At 42.5% G+C, this 22,598-nt stretch overlaps 2 protein-coding genes across 6 annotated transcripts in view; both read right to left on the reverse strand.

Moving 5' to 3' along the window:
* Positions 1 to 10: 10 nt before the first annotated feature.
* LOC134426691 (acyl-coenzyme A synthetase ACSM4, mitochondrial-like) lies at positions 11 to 12,735 on the reverse strand. 2 transcript variants are annotated; one of them, XM_063171911.1, is made up of 14 exons: positions 12,598 to 12,735; positions 8,017 to 8,282; positions 7,025 to 7,235; positions 6,387 to 6,594; positions 5,841 to 5,984; positions 5,272 to 5,428; positions 4,738 to 4,817; positions 3,923 to 4,046; positions 3,122 to 3,202; positions 2,895 to 2,996; positions 1,882 to 2,009; positions 1,684 to 1,783; positions 966 to 1,085; positions 11 to 568 (listed from the first exon to the last, which is right to left on the reverse strand). In XM_063171911.1, the coding sequence occupies exons 2-14, from the start codon at positions 8,215 to 8,217 to the stop codon at positions 482 to 484; spliced, it is 1,743 nt and encodes a 580-aa protein (XP_063027981.1). In that variant the 5' UTR covers positions 8,218 to 8,282; positions 12,598 to 12,735; the 3' UTR covers positions 11 to 481. The 2 variants fall into 2 exon arrangements, with proteins under 2 accessions (XP_063027981.1, XP_063027980.1); XM_063171910.1 differs by having other exon boundaries at positions 12,532 to 12,669.
* A 30-nt stretch (positions 12,736 to 12,765) lies between these two features.
* Positions 12,766 to 22,598, reverse strand: part of LOC134426688 (acyl-coenzyme A synthetase ACSM4, mitochondrial-like) — a 32,835-nt gene continuing 23,002 nt past the window's right edge. For all 4 annotated transcript variants that reach the window (XM_063171902.1, XM_063171901.1, XM_063171904.1 and 1 more), the window contains exons 2-14: positions 21,475 to 21,740; positions 20,501 to 20,711; positions 19,863 to 20,070; positions 18,908 to 19,051; positions 18,201 to 18,357; positions 17,566 to 17,645; positions 16,479 to 16,602; positions 16,098 to 16,178; positions 15,871 to 15,972; positions 15,069 to 15,196; positions 14,871 to 14,970; positions 14,117 to 14,236; positions 12,766 to 13,481 (exon numbers count right to left, since the gene is read on the reverse strand). In XM_063171902.1, the coding sequence (XP_063027972.1) occupies positions 13,395 to 13,481; positions 14,117 to 14,236; positions 14,871 to 14,970; positions 15,069 to 15,196; positions 15,871 to 15,972; positions 16,098 to 16,178; positions 16,479 to 16,602; positions 17,566 to 17,645; positions 18,201 to 18,357; positions 18,908 to 19,051; positions 19,863 to 20,070; positions 20,501 to 20,711; positions 21,475 to 21,675 (1,743 nt within the window). In that variant the 5' untranslated portion in view covers positions 21,676 to 21,740 and the 3' untranslated portion in view covers positions 12,766 to 13,394. The remainder of the gene's footprint in view (positions 13,482 to 14,116; positions 14,237 to 14,870; positions 14,971 to 15,068; positions 15,197 to 15,870; positions 15,973 to 16,097; positions 16,179 to 16,478; positions 16,603 to 17,565; positions 17,646 to 18,200; positions 18,358 to 18,907; positions 19,052 to 19,862; positions 20,071 to 20,500; positions 20,712 to 21,474; positions 21,741 to 22,598) is intronic.

Below are 22,598 nucleotides of genomic sequence, written 5' to 3' on the forward strand. Positions count from 1 at the left end.
AGCAGCAGAATTCTTTCTGTGGAGTAACTTTTTTTCTTGTAATCATTTACACCATTGTTATTTGTGTGTCATTTGCACCTTAACCTAGAGCATTTTGGGTCTTCTTTTGCCTCAACTTTAACCATTTAAGTACATCACAATTTCATCATGATGAATAGAAGAATTAAAAAGAAATTGTTTTTTTTTCTCACTCTGAAAGACTTTGAGAATGGTGCAGTGGTAGTTATTGACAAGAATATATTAATTTGCTGCTGATAGCCACCACAGGACAAAGATTATTTTTATTAACCTTTTAATTTTATGTCTGTAAGAGTTGTACTTACACTTTGTTTGAATATTGTCAACTTTTTCTTCCACAGTTTGTTTTTTGCCACGTTTCCACATGTTCTAGGTCATAAACATGTGCCATGTTTGATGTCTTATGGTTGGTACAGGTAATAGAATATTTCTCTCCTTGTTTTCCAGATCACTCTTGCTCTTTTTATGCTTTTCCCCATTCTTTGCTCCTTAGAACATTTCTCTGGATTTTCCCAGTGACTGTCTTTGGCAGCTCCTTAACAAACTCCACCTGAAAGGCAAAAATACATCAGTTTAAATTCCCAGCTGAAGGAAAGACACATTTTCATTATGGTTGGGGATAAAAGGATGGGAAGCTGCAGAGCCAGCATGAAATGCTGACTGAATGCCTTGCCCATTTGAGCTGCTGTGAAAAGCCCAGTACTCCATGAAAGAAAGACTGGGCATCATGAAGTAAAATTTCACAACCATTGCCTCCCCCTGGGTGCATTCGAGCTCACACAGCCAACCCAAGGCTGCAGCTGCAGCAGACCCTGTCATCTACTTTCATTTTATCTAACTCTGGTTGGAGTGTTTGTCAGAAAGGTGTTGAAGAAGGGCTGAAGTGGGAAAACAAATGCTCAGTTTCAGGTACAATGAGAGAACCTGTCTTTTTGGGCTGTATTTACCTTCCTTGGATACTTGTATGGTGCAGTCACCTTCTTGACATGTTGTTGAAGCTCATCAGCTAATTTTTTTTGATCATGTGATTCATAGAGAGGAGCTAAAACAACAAAAGCTTTGACCACCTGTGCCACAAAAATGAAAGGGTTCCATTAACTTCCAGAGGTGGCAATAAGGGAATACATTTGTTTTGAAAAGTGAATGTCAAAATTCAGAATGCCAAAATTTGATCTTTGTCTTTGTTTTCCCTTTTCATTAGCTGATTACTAGAGAATGCTGTGCTATGAAGGACCCATTCTGGAGCAGGGGATTTTTTTCTTATTTCCCTTTAAGTTATATCCTAATTAAGATGAAAATCTTGACTCTGTTGCTCAAAGAAATGTTGCAAAGTTGAAAATGTAAAACAAAAATGAAACACTCTGGATGTCACTGCTACACTGCACTAAGTGACAAAACAAGAAATAATCAAAATTTCATTGCTTAGACAAAAACATGTCTTAATTAGTATGGAAAGCCAAAATATTTTTCCACATAAAAACGGCAAACAAAGAAATAATTCTGATATTGAAAGTTTGATTAAGATATGGATTTAAAAAAAATTAGCCTATTTTTAAAATATTCCACAGATTGAATTCCCGGGAAGCCTGGTGTACTTATAAGGAAGTTGATACTTAGTAGAAAGGGTATTTCTTTTAAGGATATTTTTTCCCTATTTTGCTTTACCTCCCCTCGCACTGGGTCGGGACTGCTGACCACAGCCGCCTCCACCACTGCTGGGTGCTCTATCAATGCACTCTCCACCTCAAAGGGGCCAATGCGGTACCTGGGGAGCACAGAGACAGCTCAGCCCAGCAGCAGGGACCAGTCCTTGGCCTTGCCAGGCTGCATTTCATCAGGCAGATCTAACAGGAGATGCCTTACCCAGCAGAGATAATGATATCATCAGCTCTTCCAACAAACCAGATATATCCCTCTTCATCCATAAAGCCTCTGTCTCCAGTGAGATAAAAATCTCCACACAGAGTGGCAGCAGTTTTCTCTGGATTATCCTGGCAACAATCAAATATTTCAGAAAAGGTACCTGATTATTACTGAAACATAATGCATTTCCTTAGCAGTGATGCAAAAAATGACAAAAATATTTTTTTCAGTTGTTCTCAAAATAAGTGTGTTCAGTACTGTTTCATGTTTTCAACTAAAAAGCCATGTTGATTAGCAGTTTGGTGCCTGAAGTGTGTGGCAGGTGGGAAAGAGCACTACACACTAAAGAATGTATGTAGAGATTTCTGTTCTAGAGAGAAAAGTTGTGCTCTATCAAAATGCCCATCCATCAAAGCAAATGTGTGACCCACAAAAATGTGTAACCCACTCTGTTCAGTGAGATGATTTATCATTGGAAGTGGCTGCCACAATAACCTCACGTCAAAATAAACTTTTTACCCTTAACTGACAGGATCAAAACTGAAATGAGGTCACCTGCAAGAAAACTTCATTGTTTGCATTGACCTATAGGACCTCTACATCCAGTGTAACCTCTTGGTCACACAAGAAAACATGAAAACCAGAAGCTATAGTATTGGTCTTGTAGAAGTTTCTTGTCCCTTAGTGAGCAATTACATTTTACAAGTTGTTGCTTGAGTATGCTACAAATATCCAAATATTATGGAGGTTCAGAAAAGGATTAAAAACATAGATAGCTTATTAATTATGATAGTTCAGTTGCAGGGGAGAATGTCTTTAAGTTTGCCTGGGTCTATGCTTTCTTAAGAATGTCCTGCCCCTCAGCATCACCACACACTGATCAGGCTCAAAGTCCTCACGTAACCCAGTGAGACTTTCTGAGAATTCTGCATGGAGTTCTGCTCCTGGCAGACCTCTGCCCTGGGTGTCTCCTGGGTGCCTGAGCAGACACAGGCACAGCAAGTCAGGCTCACCAAGTACTCGGAGAACAGACAGAAGGGCCGTTTGGGCTTCACCCGGACAGCAATGGTGCCCTCTTCTCCCTGAGGCACCACAGCCCCTTGCTCATCTACGATCTGCAGAAAGGACACACGCAGCAGGGCTGCTTTGATCAGCTCACAGGAACATCTGCTGCAGCTCAGTGCAGGCCACAGAAGAGACACAGCACTGCCTTACTCTTCTACCCACAACTGCCACATACCTGCACATCAAAAGGGGGAACAGGTTTTCCCAAAGAGCCAGGTTTAATTTTCATTCCTTTTACATTGGCACAGAGTGCCACCTGCAGAATAGATTTTTAAAATATTTTTAAAATTGTTGCAATATCTTGTAAATTTTGTTATTGCTTGCATTAGGCATCTTTCCATGAGTTTGTGTGACAAGGGCTAAATGGGGACCAAAGCGCTGTGGTTTTTTGAGAACACCAGAGGGGTTGAGAGGCATTTCAGGTCAGACCTGTGAGAGCTTTGTTCTGTTGAGTCTGAGCCAGTGGATTGTCCTGCAAACTCTTGACTTTTATTTTGCAGGACAGCAGATTATTATTACAGATCTTATTTCAATATTGGGACAATTAATTTGGGACCATTTCAAGGGCAAAATGAGAGAAAGCCTGAGATCTAGCTCTTAATAGTTTTGTTAATGTTCACTTACAGAGAAGTCTGGGATGTGAGCTGGTTTAATATTTGCCATTAAAAACTCAGACAGGCCAAACTGAGAGTTGGAGCAAATTATGTGTTCAGGGGTTATTTTGAAGTAAAGATCATAAAGAGATCTCCTACAACTTATTTGATGCGAAGTGTCTCTGGCAACGTTTTTGCAGGGGTCTAAACTATTAGAATATGCAGCTTATTGATTCTGGAATTGTATAATCATAATTATACAAAGTCTTTTTTTTTAAATCATGTAAACGATTCTAACCTTTTCCATTGATTTATCAAGGACACCATGGCTCTAGTAGTCTTACCTTTGAATGGGTATACTACAAGAATTAATGCAAACGTACTGTTTCACTCTGGCCATATCCTTCATAGATATCCAAATCTGTCTGGGCTTTCCACTGGGAAAACACTTCAGGATTGAGAGGTTCACCTGCAGTTAGACAGTGCTTCACACTTTGGAACTTGTACCTTGAGAGGAAGAGCAAATGAAATAATTCTCTTAACTCCTAAAATGAGCAGTGAGCAACCTTAACTAAACAGACTTCCTCGGCTTTCCAAGTACACCTAAGACTGAAGGAAAGGCAGAATAGGATGACAGAGCCTGAGCTCTCTGCTAAAACCTGGACTGGCTTTTGGTAGGATGAAAGACCTATGTGACAAGAATGAGTACCTTACCAAGATGTGAAAACCCCTTGCAAACCACTTCTCACAAGCTGGGTATTTTACAGAGTAACAAGTCAGGAAGAACAGCTGCCAAGTAACTCTCAGCAGGTGGAACTCCTCTAACTGCTCCCTTCATTCTCAAGCATGTGAGAACAGCTCCATGGTGCACCAGTAACTCCCTGTGATCCAATGCTGCCTAAAACCTTGACTTCAATTGAACTGTGAAGCCTAAATTCAGAGGAAGTGACAGCTTAAAAAAAAATCTCCTTTGTTTCCTCTGTGCTGTCTATTCAAAGAGCCAGTCCTGAAGCCCACGTAGCCTATGGTGTGGCTAATTCTTCTCACATTTGAAAAGAGAGTGTTCTTTACTGAGAGCAAGCAAGCTTTGCTAATTGGGTTTCCTTGAACTGTAAAAGAGAATTAAGGAACCCAAGGACCTAAGCCTGCAGAGGTGTCCCAGCATTGTACCCCAGCCTCCCTCCCTTCCCTGCTGTACCTGCTCATGTCATGTTGGACCAGCATGCGGTACCCGGTGGGAGCCGTGCAGAAGGTGGTGATGGGATATTTTGAGAGAGTCTAGAAAAATAGGAAATTATTGAGCTGAAAAGAAAGTGTAATGCTGGGCCTGACCTTGTGAATGTGCAGGTGATTAACACCATTTACATGCTCAAATGTCTGCAAGATAAAAACAATAAAAATACTGTACCAGGCAGTCCAACTCCTGCACAATATGGAACTTTCTGTTCAACAGAAGTCACTCATATAAATGAAGGACCAGTGAGAGCAGTAGTTCCAGTTAAGGGTTTTTTGGGGGGGTTTCCAAGGTGTCTTTGTCCCAGGCTCAAGCCTAATTGAGATAGGGAACACTACTACAACTTTTCCAGTATTCTTGGGAAAGTCAAGGTTTCTGCCCCACACAAGAGGCCAGTGTTGAGGGGAATCATCCAGCTGAGTGGTTTTGAAAAAGAGCTGGGAAGAGGAATAGGCATTCTGGTACCTTTGGATTGCTGGGGATGCGGGGATTACTCACAGTTCCAATAATTTCTGGTTGAAACACTGGCATATGGTGTATAAAGACACAGGCTCCACAGATCCATGGTGAAAAAACACTACAGTAGGCTGATTTTACCCAGCCAGTATCAGAGGTATTCCACATTATATCTGAAGGACCCAAGCCCAGCCAACGCCTAATGAAAAAGCAGAGATGAAAAAGACTTTCAGGGAAAGCAAATCAGCACCAAGCCACAGATTTAACTTTTAAGGTATAATGAAACAGCCCAAGGTTGCTTTGGCTCTCAGGAAAGGTTGACACAACATGAGAGCACTTGACTTCCTCTGGTGTGCTTGTAGGGATGCTCTCCTTATTGCTCTTCTGCTTTCAGCCCTGCAAGTGACACAACTCTGCACATAATGAGCTCACCTTGGCCTTCAAGAAGGTTTTAATAACAAGGGTTTTACCATGAGAGAGGAAAGATGAAGAAGCTGCAAATCCGACAGTGATGAAATGCCTACATTTACTGGAATGTTATGGTCTCGTGTTCAGTTTAGTGCTGATCACAGCACTTAATCAAGACCCTGGGTGGAACTGCAAGGTAATACCTGCCAGTGGTTACAAATCCAATGCCGAAACTGCAGTAGGAATGCAGCACCATTTTTGGGAAGCCTGTAGTTCCGCTGGTAAAATACACAGTCATTGGGTCGTTACTCCTCGTCTTCGTACATATATGTTCAGCAGATGCAGCCCTTCAGAAGAAATTATGTATTCTGGTCACTGCATGCAGTTTTCCACCAAGGAAGCAGTATTTTTAATGTTTAGGAGATCAACAGGAAAGCTGCCTCAAATTATATGATCTTACTAAATCCATTATATATCACAGGGAAAAGTCAGAGAACACATTTTGCCTATCACATATACTCTGAATCACAAGGGTGAAGAGCAAGAAGAAGCTGAAGGACCTGAACTTGGGTCCCAAAACCTGGGTTGCATGAAGATGTACTTAATGCAGTGTAATCACAGTGCTGCAAGTTGACAGAAATGTAACTCATTCATATTTTGAAAATTATCCCCACACCTCAGCAATGTCACCTGAATGATACAGCTCCCAAAACCTCAAAGAACTGGAAAGAAAAGAGCTGGATACTCACGCAAGGAGTTCTTTGAAGTTCAGCCACCCATCCCTGCTCCCCTGGCCTACAATGAGTTTGGTTTTCAGGAACTGGGTGTCAGACAGGACAGATTCCACTGTAGGTGCCACGGCATCATCGGTAACAATGCACTTGGCCTTTGAAGTCTGGAGTCGGTATAAGATGTCTTTGGCAGTTAGTTGGGTTGTTCCTGGAAAAAAGACTATTCCTGGAAAAAAGCAAGAGGCAATTGAGAAAACTCAGCATTTCCCAAAATGACTTGATTATGTCTCTCTGTTGATGCTGATTTTATCCATCATGGATGTTTATCAGTTTAAAAGCAGAGCAAAATAGATCTATTGAATTATTAATGACTCCAAGTTCTTCCATGATAAATTCAGCTCCCTTCCAATGTATGTGGCCCAGTGTGGCCTTTGGTTGCAGCCATTCAGCCCTCACTGGCTGAATTCACTGATTTTGACTGGACCATGTCAGTGCTTCCTGTGTGGGTGCAGCCAATTCTCCCTCTAGCCAAAAGAGCAGCTGTAGAGGCCCCAACAGAATATTCCTGTTTGTATTTTCTTCACCCTCATCTAATAGATGGCTTGTAGGCTCTGTTTGCTTTCTGTCTGCAGCCGCCAAGTCCATGAGTCACTCACCTGTTCGTATGCAGGCCACGTTCAGGAGCCACCACTCAGGAACACGAGGCAGAATTGCCACAATTCTGTCTCCTCTCCCCAAACCACAGGCCTCAGAAAGGACATTGGCTGCCTTCTTGGACAGAGAGCCCAACTCCTCAAAGCTCCACTTCACCTCCTCTCCCTTATCATTGACCCACCAAAAAGCTGGATTTGCTGGTTTTTTTCCCGCCTTCAAAACATAAGAAGACATAATAAGAAGAAAAAGTTTAAAAAGTTTCACTTCAATACAAAATAACACTTAACTAAGCAAATCATCCCTGGCAATCACTCTCTTAGGGTGACTCCTGTATTTCTGATAACCAAAATAAAATAATGCTTTCCACTCTGCAGCCGATACTGCCTAGTACCCATGAGGAAAATGGATTTGTATCGTCTGACATTCTTTCCATTGTCTCCTCATTTAGTCTGGAATGAAGTCAATTCCCTTACTATGTCCTGGTAAAGTGTGTGGTTTATGAATTCAGGATCAGTGCAGTATTGATAACACACTGATGCTTTAGTTGTTGCTAAGCAGTGCTTACTGTAAGTCAAGGACTTTCCAGTTTCCCACACTCTGCCAACAAAGAGCTGCAGAAGAAGCTGGGAGAGATCGTGGACAGGACAGCTGACCTCAAGTGCCTGAAGGGATATTCCACATCACAGGAGGTCCTGCTCAGTTTACAACCTGGGAGGAAGTTTGCTGGGAGATGTTTGGGGATGGGCTGGGCATCAACCAGTGGACAGTGAGCTACTACTGCTACTAATATGATGATTATTATTATTATATTTCAATTCTTAAACGGTTCTTTCCTCAACTCACGGGTTTTACCTTTTTGCCTCCTGTTTCTCCTCCCCATCCCGCTGGATGTGTGTGGATGTGTGTGTGTGAGATCCAGGGGCTCTGTGGTTCTCAGTTGACAGCTGGGGTTAAACTACAATTCAATGTCTATAAAATAAAAGACAAATACTACCTTTTCCAGTTGTGTCCACTTATCTAAGACATCACTTGCAAAGTTGAAATATTCTGGCACTTCCTTTTCACCCTGGATTATAGATTCAAAATGGGAAGCTATGGAAGATGTAAGAAGCCGGTTGTTTCCATGGAATGTTCTGGAAGGTGACCTGAGAATCCACAAACACTGAGGAATCCAGGATTTAAGAAATGTCCTCATGATAAATGATGTTTTATCAGATGATGAGGAGAAGGAATCAGGGGTACATCTAAGGAATCAGTCACCTGGAATGAAAGAAAAGACATTAAGCGAATCCAGTTATTGGATGCTGTCCCATGTACGATGTCGGATAAACGAATGCAAACCATCTTGAATAAATAGGTTGCTTACACACATCCTCGTTTTATATCATGTTACCTGTATTTTTGTGACGTGAATATTTAACATTATGGTATATAGAAGGAATAAGCACAGTCACCTTGAGTTTAATAAAATTAGCGGAGTTGTTGCTATGAATCCTACAACAAAAACAACAACAGTGGAATCTCATCCAGCTGGAATAAATGGTGGCTTAACCTCAGTAGCATAGGCAGGGGGCATCAGCCTGAGGCCATGGGAAACAGGACACTGAAAAAAACTTCTCATGGCAAGAAGAGTGGGGTCATGGGAACCAATATGTTAACAGATCTATCCTATATTTGATCAGGTTTCTGGTTCTTGTTCTCCGTTGGTTCAGTACCTTTCACAAATAAGGTCATGTTCTGAGTTCACATTCCTGACTGGATCCTTGCCCTTAGAAGATCCCTATACCTTGTAATATTTGCCACATCCCCTCCCCCACATCTTTGGATCATGTCCCCAGACTCTGCAGTTTCCATGTGTGTTATTTTGCTATTAAAGTTTTTTTTGGCGGTTGTTTTTGGGCAAGACCATAATTCCCATCCCTTTTTTTGTCAGTTTCCCCGGCTAAGTTGAACTACGGGTTGCAGCGAGTGAAAATTACAATGACTGGCGCCCAAACAGGGACCTCAAATCGAGGGATCTTCTGTTTGATTTCACTGGGTTTTACCAGTCATAAGGACCTTTTATTTTCTCTGCTGTGGATTAAATCAGCAGGCCTGACATGGTTACAAGCAACCCCCGGAGTCAGATCTTTTGGATGCCTGCCAGAAAAAGCAGGTAAGTAGAGAAAAGAGACACTTATTCCTGCTGCTCCTAGCCCAACCCGGTGGGCATACCCCACCTAATCCCAATTATTATGGGAATAAAACTGTCAAGACTAGACAGGGACAAATACAATAACTCTAAATTTTTCTTGGCGGTCCACAGAAGAAAGGCCAATAATCACGAGTTAAAACCCCCTAAATTGGGTGTTTCGGAACTTCCTGGCAACTGTAGCCAGTAGCGCTGTGCCAGGCTCTGCCGCAGCCAGGGCCCTGCTCTCACCCGCCCACAGGGCCCTGCCCAGCCCGGCCGCTTGTGCCTCACCGGCTGCAGCCCCGGCTCGGCCCCGTGCGGCGCTGCACAACACGGCACGGACTGTGGAATCTTCTCTGTGGGATTTTGGAATTTTGTGGGCGTCACGCTTTATGACCTAGCTACCGAGGGGGACCGTCTCGTGGTGTGCCTGCTTTCTGTGTGATTCTCAGAACGCTCAAAGCCAAAGAGCAGCGACTGCCGGCGCTCGGCCCCGCCCTGGCCTTGCTGGTGTGGCAGGAATCCGGGGGGTCCGGGGCCACTTCACTGTGCAGGATCCCTTCCCAAACCGAGACTGCTTTTAACTCCCTCACCCTGGGGATGGAAGGCCAGGGTGCAACCTGTCCCAGGGGATGGAAGGCCAGGGTGCAACCTGTCCCAGACACAGAAGCAGTGCAAATCGCAACCCCTGCCCCTTCGTGTTCCTTCCCCTGTCCTCCCGCAGACTGCCCTACAATGGAACTCGACACAAGTTACTCAGCTACCCTGCATTCCGTTCTGCGTCCTCTGCTTGGGATCCCTCTCGGATCTCCTCTGCCTTTCCTGCTCCTCACCACCTCAGCCTCTCTCCTGTCCATCTGAATATCGTGTTGTATTACCTGCTAACCACCCTGCTAACGTCTATGCCACCAGAGGCACCATGCTGCCTCAACGGTCCCCCTTCAACTGCACCCCACCGCTCCTGACTACAACTCCCAGCATGCCCCGGGCCACGCCCCTCCTGGGCAGCCAGAGCCACGCCCACCGTGCTCCCCGAAGCGCTGCTCTCCAACATGGCCGTGCCAATGTCCCCATGGCTGTGCCTGCGCCAGAGCACCAGCTCTGCCTTTACCTTCCAGCAATAACAACACTGTGCTTGCATCCTCCGCCCTCCTCAGAGGAAAACCTAATCCCTTCTAGAGCCAGTAATTCCACTAATCCGTGGCAGAAGAGCCAGACTAGTATGGTAAAGAACAGAAGGGGAAGAGCTGGTCCTAGATGGGAACCTCGAGCTTACAGGGAAATACAAAGACTGTAAGGCTGCCGAAAGCTATGGACAGGCTTCTCCTTTCTTCAGCAGTCGAATGCAAGCTATTTTCACTGCATATCTTTTAACCCCTCGTGACATACAGCACGTGATGACTGTGCTGCTGTCTCCGCCTGGATTCACCCTGTGGGAAAGGGGGTGGAAGAGATTGTTACATCAATTGTTGCATGTTGAATCAGTTGTTGCTTTACAGTGCTGAGGACCAGGCACAGGCAATGCTAACACTAGAACACTCAGCTGGGGAGGGAGCTCATACCCAGCCCCAAGATTAGGCTGCAAACCTCCCAAAGCCAGTGCCTGATGATATTAAAAATGCAGCAAGGAAGGCACTCATGCAAATCCCTAATGGTAACACACCTGCTCCAGACTTTGTAGATATAAAGCAAAAGCCTAGTAAGCCATGCATAAAGGTAAAGTTTTGGCAGCCCTTCACCAGAATCATCCACAAGCAATTGTTTATCATTATATGGATAATATACTTATTGCAGCTAAAAATGATCCATTTTACATTCAACTTTGAAAGTCACCATCACAGCCACCCAACAAGCTGGACTGACCATTACAGAGGAAAAGACACAGCAAACATCACCCTAGAAATATTTGGGACTTAAAATTCTCTCTCAGACTGTTACAAACCATTAATTAGGTTAAACATTTGATAAAGATCATTAATAAAGATTTAGTCCTGTTGTTGGTTTTGTTACATGACTTTTTAATTTGGTAGCTGATTCTGCTTATTTTACTGGTATTGTTGAGGGAGCTGAAAATTCATTCCTGGAGACAGTTACTAATGACCAGTTATACTCCTTGCTTAAAACTTTAATCTTTATCCTTTCTCAGAAACAGCATCCCTATTTTGTCATGTATGTACATTCTCATTCTTCTTTGCCAGGATTCCTAACAGAAGGTAATAAACAAACTAACACACGATGTCACTACATGCCCTGACTGCCAGAAATATTCTCTGCTGTCTCTTGGGGCAGGAGTAAATCCTGGAGGGCTTCACAATTGACAGATTTGGCAAAGCATGTGACCCATTATGTGTCTTTTGGTTGCTTCAAATGTATACATGTTTCCATAGAAGATTGTCAGGAGCAATCTTTGCCTCTGCTTACAAAGGTGAAACAGCAAAAGATGTTATTAAACATTTCCTACAAGGAAATTTCATCTCTAGGAATCCCACAGGAACCAAAAAAAACTAGATCATGGGCCTGCCTATGTCTTTTACCCCTTGTCCCATGTCTTCACTTGTAGCTGTTTATTCTCACATCTTTGATGCACAGATTTCAGCATTGGTGACATTTGATTCCTCAAGAAAAGTTACTTATTTAACATTGGAACTATTGCCTTTTTCCTTATCAGAACCTTATACAGGTTAATTTAACCTTATTGTTCTGCCCATCAGGCAAATGAGTTCAAATACCCAGAACTTAACACAACTTAATCTTTTCAGTGCTGTCTGCCAACATAAATAGTCTGGATGCAGATTTCCCCCCCAGAGAGATATTTTGTCAAAAGCAGCAGAAATTCATGGTGTTCTCCACAATCCTTGGACATTGTGCAGAGAAACACTTGTAAACAATCCTTAATCACTTAGGCAGATGTTTCTCCTTTCTCAGTCTGCTCTAATTCTCTGATTTAGCTGTAACTTGCCTATTCCAGAGCATTAGAATGACAAAATCTACACAATAGCCTATGAGAGAAAGAGGAGGGACAGAAAATATTTAGGAATATTTAGGGAAATGATGTTCAAGACTGACAAGATGAAACACATTTGCAGTTTGAGATTCCCGAGTGCTGTACAAAAACATCCTCCAAGAATACTGTGAGAACCTTCAAGTTTTTAGCACTTTCTCACCTGCAAATATAGAGGTGAAAATGAATACAGCAAACTGAGGAAAAGATTCAGTAATGGCAAAGGTCTCAGAATGAGGAGTGAGACTCAAAAATGATTACTCCTGATTTAATACCATTTGCTTTGCTCAGTGATCATCAACACAAAGAGTGCAGATAAATAACATTTTCCTCACCTTTCTGCTGTGGACAGGAGAGATCAGGAGCTGCAGGGGGAGATCCTCTTCATTCATTTCACTCACCTGCTAGGACATGTTTCCCATAAGAGGCACTGTAAGATCAGCTGTTCCCTGGAGATGTGAAACCTGGAAACTCCTTCATAAAGGTTTTGGAGTGAAACCCCTCTGACTTTACTTCTTCTGAAATAATGAGAACAGAATGTGGCACAAGACAGACCAAGCAGCAGAATGCTTTCTGTGGAGTAACTTTTTTTCGTGTAATCATTTACACCATTGTTATTTGTGTGTCATTTGCACCTTAACCTAAAGCATTTTGGGTCTTCTTTTGCCTCAACTATAACCATTTAAGTACATCACAATTTCATCATGATGAAGAGAAGCATTAAAAAGAGATGCATTTTCCCTTCCACACTGAAAGAATTTGAGAATGTTACAGTGGTAGGTTTTGGATGTTAATTATTTGCTGATACCCACCTCAGGACAAACATATTTTCTTATTAATTTCTCATTTATTTGTAATTCTCAAAGCCATGTAGTTTCACCCATTTTGTTTTTTAAGTAAGATATTTATACGAACTGTAGTAAAAAAAATTAGACCTCTGTATGCACCTGAGTCTTTCTCCCATTCCACAGTTTGAATCACTTGCACTTCCTTCCTTGTGAAAATTTGGAGGTTGATGGCAGAAGTGGTTCCAATACCACATATCCTCAAGAATGTTTTCTCCTTTTTCTTCCACAGTTTTTTTCCCCTGATATTCCTGTTCTTCTCTGGGTCATGACAACCCACTCTGTCTTGTGTTATGGCTGGTACACATGATGGAGAATTTCTCTCCATATTTTCCAGATCACTCTTGCTCTTTTTACACCTTTGCCCACTCTTTGTTCTTTAGAACCTTTCTCTGGATTTTCCCAGTAGCTGTCTTTGGCAGCTCCTGAACAAACTCCACCTGAAAGGCAAAAATGCTCCCTGTATCCAAAGATCTTGTGGGTGATTTCCCAGGTGCAACAAAAGATTTTGCAAACACTTTTAGCATAGGATAGCTGGGGAGGAACAGATGGGAAGCTGCACAACCAGGGCTGGAATGGTGAATTTCCTTACTACACCTTGTAGCTACTGCACAGACAGTACTTGCAGGGAGATGTGTAACCATCCTTAGGAGCTGAGTGCTGCAGCTTTCAGGACAGGGAGCTCCTGGTGGCTTTCCTACTGAGAAGAGATGGATTCCAACCCACTGATGCCAGCAGGAACTTTTGCTTTGATTTAGCTGTCTGTCAGAGGAGGGCTGAAGGTAGAACTGGTTAGAATGGAATGCCTTGCCCATTTGAGCTGCTGTGAAAAGCCCAGTACTCCATGAAAGAAAGACTGGGCCATCATGAAGTAGAATTTCACCACCACTGCTCCCCCTGGGTCCATTCTAACACACACAGCCAACCCAAGGCTGCAGCTGCAGCAGACCCTGTCATCTACTTTCATTTTATCTAACTCTGGTTGGGGCGTTTGTCAGAAAGATGTTGAAAAAGAGCTGAAGCAGGACAAAAAATGCACAAGTTCTGGAACAATGTCATTTTGGGCTGTACTTACCTTCCTTGGATACTTGTATGGTGCAGTCACCTTCTTGACATGTTGTTGAAGCTCATGAATTAATTTTTCTGGATCATGTGATACAAAAGCAGGAGCTAAAACAACGAAAGCTTTGACCACCTGTGAACCACAAATGAAGGGGTTCCATTAACTTCCAGAGGTGGCAATAAATGAATACATTTGTTGTGAAAAGTGAATGTCAAAATTCAGAATGCCAAATAATTTTCTTTAATTTCCCTTTTCACTAGCTGTTTATTATCAACTGCTGTGTTATGAAGGACACATTCTGGAGAAAAGAATGTTTTTCTATTTTCTACTTTTTTTCTAACTTTATACATTATTAAACTTTCAAAAAGTTCTAGTACAGAAAATAAAGAGAGATTAAAATCTTATCCCAGTTGGTCAAAGAAACGTTGCAAGGTTGGAAAAATATAAAGCAAAAATTCAACACTGTGGATATCATTGCCACCATATGCTTAGTGGTAAATGAGAAATAATCAAAATTTCATTGCTTAGACAAAAAGATCACATGATTAGTCTGAAAAACCAATTTTTTTCCCCACATAAAACCCTGCAAAGAAATAATTCTGATATTGTAAGATCTCTCAAGGTGTGGATTTAAAAATGTTTATGCCCACCTAATTTCAAAAGTTTGCAACACTGAATTCCAAGGAAGCCTGGTACTTATAAGGAAGTTGATAATTAATAGAAAGGGTATTTCTTTTAAGGACATTTTTTCCCTATTTTGCTTTACCTCCCCTCGCACTGGGTCGGGACTGCTGACCACAGCCGCCTCCACCACTGCTGGGTGCTCTATCAATGCACTCTCCACCTCAAAGGGGCCAATGCGGTACCTGGGGAGCACAGAGACAGCTCAGCCCAGCAGCAGGGACCAGTCCTTGGCCTTGCCAGGCTGCATTTCATCAGGCAGATCTAACAGGAGATGCCTTACCCAGCAGAGTTAATGATATCATCAGCTCTTCCAACAAACCAGATATATTCCTCTTTGTCCATAACGCCTCTGTCCCCGGTGAGATAAAAATCTCCTTGCACAGAGGCAGCAGTTTTCTCTGGATTATCCTGGCAACAATCAAACATTTCCAAAAAGTTACCTTATTGTTAGTGAATTGTAATGCATTTCCTTAGCAGTGATGCTAAAAATGAACAAAAAATTGTACTCAAAATGAGTGTGTTCAGTACTGCTTTATATTTTCACTGAGGTGTCACTACCTCAGAGCCATATGATCTTCTACATGTGAGGGGTTTGTACTGTAGCTTGTGTTTGTGCTGTTGATCTTGTGCACATGTTGTGTGTGACAGGCAACTGTACAAAGGTTTCCTCTGACTGCAGTGCCTGATGGAATGGGGGTACCTCTGATAGTGGAATGAGGGAATAAAATACCTTTGCCTTGGAAAGCCTCCATGAGCTTCTGATGTGTAAGAGTAGAATTTATGGGCTGTTCTTCAATAATGTTCAAACAAAGATAGGAATGGAATAGAGGGAAAAGAGTGATGCTCTGAACATGAAGCACATGGCACATATCTGGAACAAGGTATCCCCTGGTTCACGTTGCATTTTGAAGCTACAGTCAGTCAGTCTGTTCCTGAAACTATGCACTGATCAGGCTCAAAGTCCTCAAGTAACCCAGGGAGACTTTCTGAGAATTCTGCATGGAGTTCTGCTCCTGGCAGACCTCTGCCCTGGGTGTCTCCTGGGTGCCTGAGCAGACACAGGCACAGCAAGTCAGGCTCACCAAGTACTCGGAGAACAGACAGAAGGGCCGTTTGGGCTTCACCCGGACAGCAATGGTGCCCTCTTCTCCCTGAGGCACCACAGCCCCTTGCTCATCTACGATCTGCAGAAAGGACACACACAGCAGGGCTGCTTTGATCAGCTCACAGGAACATCTGCTGCAGCTCAGTGCAGGCCACAGAAGGGACACAGCACTGCCTTACTCTTCTACCCACAACTGCCACATACCTGCACATCATAAGGGGGAACAGCTTTTCCCAAAGAGCCGGGTTTAATTTTCATTCCTTCCATATTGGCACAGATTGTCACCTGCAGAACAGATTTTTTAAAGCTTTTAAGAAATTTGTTGCAGTATCCTGTAAATTTTATTATTTGCATTAGAAAGGACTCCTTTTTGTGACTTTGTTGTGACAAGGGCTGAATCAGGACCAAAGCGCCGTGGTTCTCAAGAACATCAGAGTCTGGGATGTGAGCTGCTTTGATATTTTTCATTAAAACCTCACACAGGACAAATTGATACCCAGAGCAAATAATCTATTTTGGTTTTGCTTTTGAAGTAAACATGGTAGAAGATTTTATTACCAATAATTATATTTATTGCAAACGTACTGTTTCGGTCTGGCCATATCCTTCATGGATATCCACCCCTGTCTGGATTTTCCACTTCGCCAACACTTCAGGATTGAGTGCTTCCCCTCCAGTTACACAGTGCTTCAGACTCAGGAACTTGTAGCTTAAGAGGAACAGCAAATGAAATAATTTTCTTAACTCTTGCAAGAACAGTAAATAGACTTAACCAAACAGCCTCCCTCAGCTTTCCAAGGAAATAAACGTAAAACTTCACAAGCTCCTTTGGAAATGACAATCATCACTCTGATATGCACACCTTGACTAGAATGCTAGACTGCTTGAGTTGCCACTGCAGATGATGTGGTTTATCTCTGTGGCAATAGAAGTAGGTTTTTCTGCTGGAAAATGCATGAGAAAAAGCGTTTCCTTGGGAGAGCTGACATGAAAGGAGGAATCTGAGCAAGCACATCAAATGTGTGTGGAAAGCTCTGTTATGTGCCAACATCTAAGATCTGGTATAACACAGAGAATTTTCTAGAGCAAAAGGAAGGATAAATAGATACACAGAGGCTGAACTCTGCTAAAACCTGGACTGCTTTTGGTAGGATGAAAGACCTATGTGACAAGAATGAGTACCTTACCAAGATGTGAAAACCCCTTGCAAATCACTTCTCACAGGCTGGGTATTTTACAGACTAACAAGTCAGGAAGAACGGCTGCCAAGTAACTCTCAGCAGGTGGAACTCCTCTAACTGCTCCCTTCATTCTCAAGCATGTGAGAACAACTCCATGGTGCACCAGTAACTCCCTGATCCAATGCTGCCCAAAACATTGACTTCAATTGAACTGTGAAGCCTAAATTCAGAGGAAGTGACAGCTTAAAAAAAAAAAATCTCCTTTGTTTCCTCTGTGCTGTCTATTCAAAGAGCCAGTCCTGAAGCCCACGTAGCCTATGGTGTGGCTAATTCTTCTCACATTTGAAAAGAGAGTGTTCTTTACTGAGAGCAAGCAAGCTTTGCTAATTAGGTTTCCTTGAACTGTAAAAGAGAATTAAGGAACCCAAGGACCTAAGCCTGCAGAGGTGTCCCAGCATTGTACCCCAGCCTCCCTCCCCTCCCTGCTGTACCTGCTCACATCATATTTGACCAGCATGAGGAAGGCAGTGGGAGCCGTGCAGAAGGTGGTGATGGGATATTTTGAGAGAGTCTAGAAAAATAGGAAATTATTTTGCTGAAAAGAAAGTGTAATGCTGGCTCTGACCTTTTGAATGTGCAGGTGATTAACAAAAGAGGCCAATTTTGAGGGGCATCAATCAGCTGATTGGTTTAAAGTGCCTTAAGGGAAGAATAAGCACTCTGGCAACTCACTGAAAATTTAGGAAAACAGAACCTTAATACAGGTTTATGCCATATTGTGAATACTAGCCCATATTCAGCCTGTCCACAAGGCAGCTGGAAGTCCATACCTGGAGTAAGGTTTGGATTCAATATTGGGCAACACAGCAGTGATCCCAAGACCTTTATATCCTGCATCTTTGTCCAGTTGTTCTCTACACTCAAACAATGACACAGGGCCTACCCAGAAGGGAAAACACTTGTTCCTTGAGCCTATGGGTATCAAATGGAGGGATGATTCCTTGGGATGTGGGAAATACTATCCCTGCTGCTACTAAGCAATGGTACCCATGGACTGGATTCCAGTTTGTTTCCTTCACTTTTGTAAAATGGAAATAAATATCACAGTATAAACTGTTACGCTTACCTCTGCAATAACTTCTGGTTTAAACTGTGGCATATTGTGTATGAAGACACAAGATCCGCAGATCCACGGTGCAAAAACACTGCTCCAAGCTGCTTTTACCCAGCCAGTGTCAGAGGTATTCCACATTATATCTGAAGGAGTCAATTTCAACCATTGCCTGATGAAAAAGCAGAGAGGAAAGAAATGCTGCAGAGAATGTGAGTGGGTCAGGCCCAGGTCACAGCAGGAGGCTTCCATTAGAAGATGTGGTGTCAGCAAGTGGGGCTCTGTAGAAAGTTTGAGAGAGTTGAAGAGTCTTAAATATTCTCTGATTTCCCTTCCTTCCCTCCTGCTTAATGTTTCGAGCATTTATTTTTCTTGTGAGCAGTGCAAAACATCTCTGTCCTGAGTTGCAGAATCTGGATCTAGAGCAGAACCCAAACAGATCATCTGGAATTGGCTTTCCCCACCTGGTGCAGTTGAGACATCAGCTAAGCCACAGCTCATTTCTCCAGGAAACTAAACAAGTTACTTTTCTGGCCCCTTGATCACCAGCTTCCAACTCAGAGTGCTTTGGGAAAAGTATCCTTTAATTTTCAAGATGAGGAAGATGCAAGATCCTACAGTCATAAAATGCCTGCATTTACTGGAATGTTATGGCCTCATGTTCAGTTCAACACTGATCACAGCACTTAATCAGGACCCTGGAGGGAACTGCAAGGTAATACCTGCCACTGACTGCAAATCCAATGCCATAACTGCTGTGGGACTGCAGCACCATTTTTGGGAAGCCTGTAGTTCCGCTGGTAAAATAGATCAGCATTGGGTCTTGACTTCTTGTCTTGACACACTGATGGTCAGCAGATACAACCCTTCAGAAGAAATTATATATTCCAGTCACTATGTGCAGTTTTCCACCAGGGCAACAGCATTTTTATAGCTTAGAAGTTCAACAGGAAAATTGCCCAAAGTGAACGATCTCACAAAATAAGTGGTAACACAGGTAAGAACAGTTAGAGAACACATTTTGCTTGTAACGAGTATGCCCTGTATGCCAGAACTTTCAAGATATGAGCACCTACAGAATATTTCAAGGACTTTGTCTGTAACTGTTTTAGCAAGGGCACTCCAGGTGCTGATTATGGAACAGCAACCAGAAACCAATGAGGAAAAACCAGCCCCCACTAGAAATCAATAAGTAAGGTTATTATGCCAAGTACATTGATCTTATTACAAATAATAGGTCATTAATGTTCAAGAGAGTGATGGAAAATTCAGATCCTTTGAGCTACCAGGATCGTATAGGAAAGAAAGAACTGAGCACCAAGAGCTGGCAATGGGTATTTTCCCATTTAATCAAGAGCCATTAGAATGGGCTCCAGCAGACAAGCTTATAACAATTGTTTAGAGCTCTGTGTGCTTGTCTGGTGGTCACAGTAGAAGCAGAGAGCTTCTAAAAACTGGCAGGCTGCTAAGTGAAGCTGAAGGACGTGAACTAAGCTCCCAAAACCTGGATTGGACGAACCTCTACCAGTATGGCCACAAATCAAGGAATTGACAGAGGGGTGCAAAAATGTAACTTATTTGTATTTTGAAAATTACCTCCACAACTCAGCAATGTCACCTGAATGATACAGCTCCCAAAACCTCAAAGAACTGGAAAGAAAAGAGCTGGATACTCACGCAAGGAGTTCTTTGAAGTTCAGCCACCCATCCCTGCTCCCCTGGCCTACAATGAGTTTGGTTTTCAGGAACTGGGTGTCAGACAGGACAGATTCCACTGCAGGTGCCAGGGCATCATTGGTAACAATGCACTTGGCCTTTGAAGCCTGGAGTCGGTATAAGATGTCTTTGGCAGTTAGTTGGGATGTTCCTGGAATAAGGACAATTCCTGGAAAAAAGCAAGAGGCAATTGAGAAAACTTAGCATTTCCCAAAATGACTTGATTATGTCTCTCTGTTGATGCTGATTTTATCCATCATGGATGTTTATCAGTTTAAAAGCAGAGCAAAATAGATCTATTGAATTATTAATGACTCCAAGTTCTTCCATGATAAATTCAGCTCCCTTCCAATGTATGTGGCCAAGTGTGGCCTTTGGTTGCAGCCATTCAGCCCTCACTGGCTGAATTCACTGATTTTGACTGGACCATGTCAGTGCTTCCTGTGTGGGTGCAGCCAATTCTCCCTCTAGCCAAAAGAGCAGCTGTAGAGGCCCCAACAGAATATTCCTGCTTGCATTTTCTTCACCCTCATCTAATAGATGGCTTGTAGGCTCTGTTTGCTTTCTGTCTGCAGCCACCGAGTCCCTGAGTCACTCACCTGCTCGCATGCAGGCCACGTTCAGGAGCCACCACTCAGGAACACGAGGCAGAATTGCCACAATTCTGTCTCCTCTCCCCAAACCACAGGCCTCAGAAAGGACATTGGCTGCCTTCTTGGACAGAGAGCCCAACTCCTCAAAGCTCCACTTCACCTCCTCTCCCTTATCATTGACCCACCAAAAAGCTGGATTTGCTGGTTTTCTGCCATCCTAGAACATGTGAGCAGATATTAAAATAAGACAAACTTTGAAAGGTCTCACTTCAATATAAATCACCCTTATCAACTCTTGGAGTGATACCCATCTTTCTGACAAACAAAATTGTGCCACTGCTATCCAGTACCATTAATAAAATGGTATCATTTGAGATTTGCTCCACCATGTCCTGGTTTGGACTGGGATAGAGTAAGCACTGCTTAGCAACAACTAAGTCAAGGAATTTCCAGTTTTTCACACTCTGCCAACAAGTTGGTGCATGAAAACTGGGAGAGATCACCGACAGGACAGCTGACCTGAACTGTCCAGAGGGATATTCCAGCCACAGGAGGTCCTGCTCAGTTGATACCCTGGTGGGAAGTTGGTTGAGAGGCGCCAGTTGCTGTTTGGGGACAGGCTGGGTGTCCATCAGAGGGCAGTGGGAAATTGTGTTGGGCATCATTCATCTTTTCTGGGTTTTCTTTGTTTCTCTCTCTTTTTTTGTTATCTCCCTTTTCATCACTACTATTTCTACAAATACTTCTACAATAGTGATAATTTTTATTAATATTATTTTTATTACTATATTTTATTTCAATTCTTAAACTGTTTGTTCCTCCACCTATGGGTTTTACCTTTTTTTCCTCCTGTTTCTCCTCCCCATCCCACTGGATGTGTGTGGATGTGTGTGTGTGAGATCCAGGGGCTCTATGGTTCTCAGTTGACAGCTGGGGTTAAACTATAATTCAATGTCTATAAAATTAAAGACAAATACTACCTTTTCCAGTCGTGCCCACTCATCCAAGACATCATTTGCAAAGTTGAAATATTCTGGCACTTCCTTTTTACCCTGATTTACAGATTCATAATGGGAAGTAATCTGAAATGTAAGAAGCCTGTTGTTTCCATGGAATGTTCTGGAAGGTGACCTGAGAATCCACAAACACTGAGGAATCCAGGATTTAAGAAATGTTCTCATGATAAATGATGTTTTATCAGATGGTGAGGGGAAGGAATCAGGTGTACATCTAAGGAATCAGTCACCTGGAATGAAAGAAAAGACATTTAAAACCAGACAGTTATTGGATGCTGTCTAGTTTCTGATGCTGAATGAACCAATGCAAACCAGCTTGAATAAATAGGTTGTTTGAACACATCCGTGTTTTCCCTATTATTTTATGTTCCTCCTTTTCTTGTAAAGGGATTGTGCACTGCTTTTCATTAGAATATTTGTCCTTTACTTTGTCAGCTGATGAATGACTCCCATATCTCATCTCTCAAATTTCACTTGCGAGTCCTTTTATCAATATCTATGTCTGGATTCCTGTAAATTTTATGTTACTTTGCCTGCTTACAGAAATGAAATATCACTACTTTTGAAGTGTTTTAGGAGACAATCACCTTGACTTAAAACTGTCTCTGTAATTATGTTATGCCCTAAACCTGCACTAGATGGCGAGTCACACTGAATTTATGCACCAATAAAACTGATGAATCTCTGATTTATTTTCTTATGAGTTCTATTTTCTTTGAGGGCATGGAATAAACACAAAACAGACAGTAGGTGAGCAAAGGTGAAGTGCCAAAGACTTCCATTTGCTTTGCACTTCAGCTGAATTGTGCAGTTTTGGAAAAGATACATGTTGTAAAATAAACTTGCAAAGAAAGTGCCAACATTTCCAGTTTCTCCTAGTCTTTCCTAGACAAAATACAGGTACATGTGGAAGAGACAGAACTGATAATGCCACAGGTATTTAAAGCCCAACCCTGAAAGTCAAGAAAACTGGTTTTCACTCACAGGAGCTGAATAAAAAGATAAACTTGTTTTAAGTGTAATTAAGTCCTTAAGGGTGTACCCATACATCTAAGGGATTTTTTCCCCAGTTCTATGAAATCACCTTT

This window comes from Melospiza melodia, chromosome 18, assembly GCF_035770615.1.
Source record: "Melospiza melodia melodia isolate bMelMel2 chromosome 18, bMelMel2.pri, whole genome shotgun sequence".
NCBI classification, from domain to species: domain Eukaryota; kingdom Metazoa; phylum Chordata; class Aves; order Passeriformes; family Passerellidae; genus Melospiza; species Melospiza melodia.

Coding starts and splice junctions, on each gene's coding strand:
- LOC134426691 (XM_063171911.1), bottom strand. CDS start 8,217: ATGAGGACATTTCTTAAATCCTGGATTCCTCAGTGTTTGTGGATTCTC. Junction 5,985..6,386: donor AACTTCAAAGAACTCCTTGC/GTGAGTATCCAG, acceptor TTTCTTCTGAAG/GGCTGCATCTGCTGAACATA. Junction 569..965: donor CATACAAGTATCCAAGGAAG/GTAAATACAGCC, acceptor TTTGCCTTTCAG/GTGGAGTTTGTTAAGGAGCT.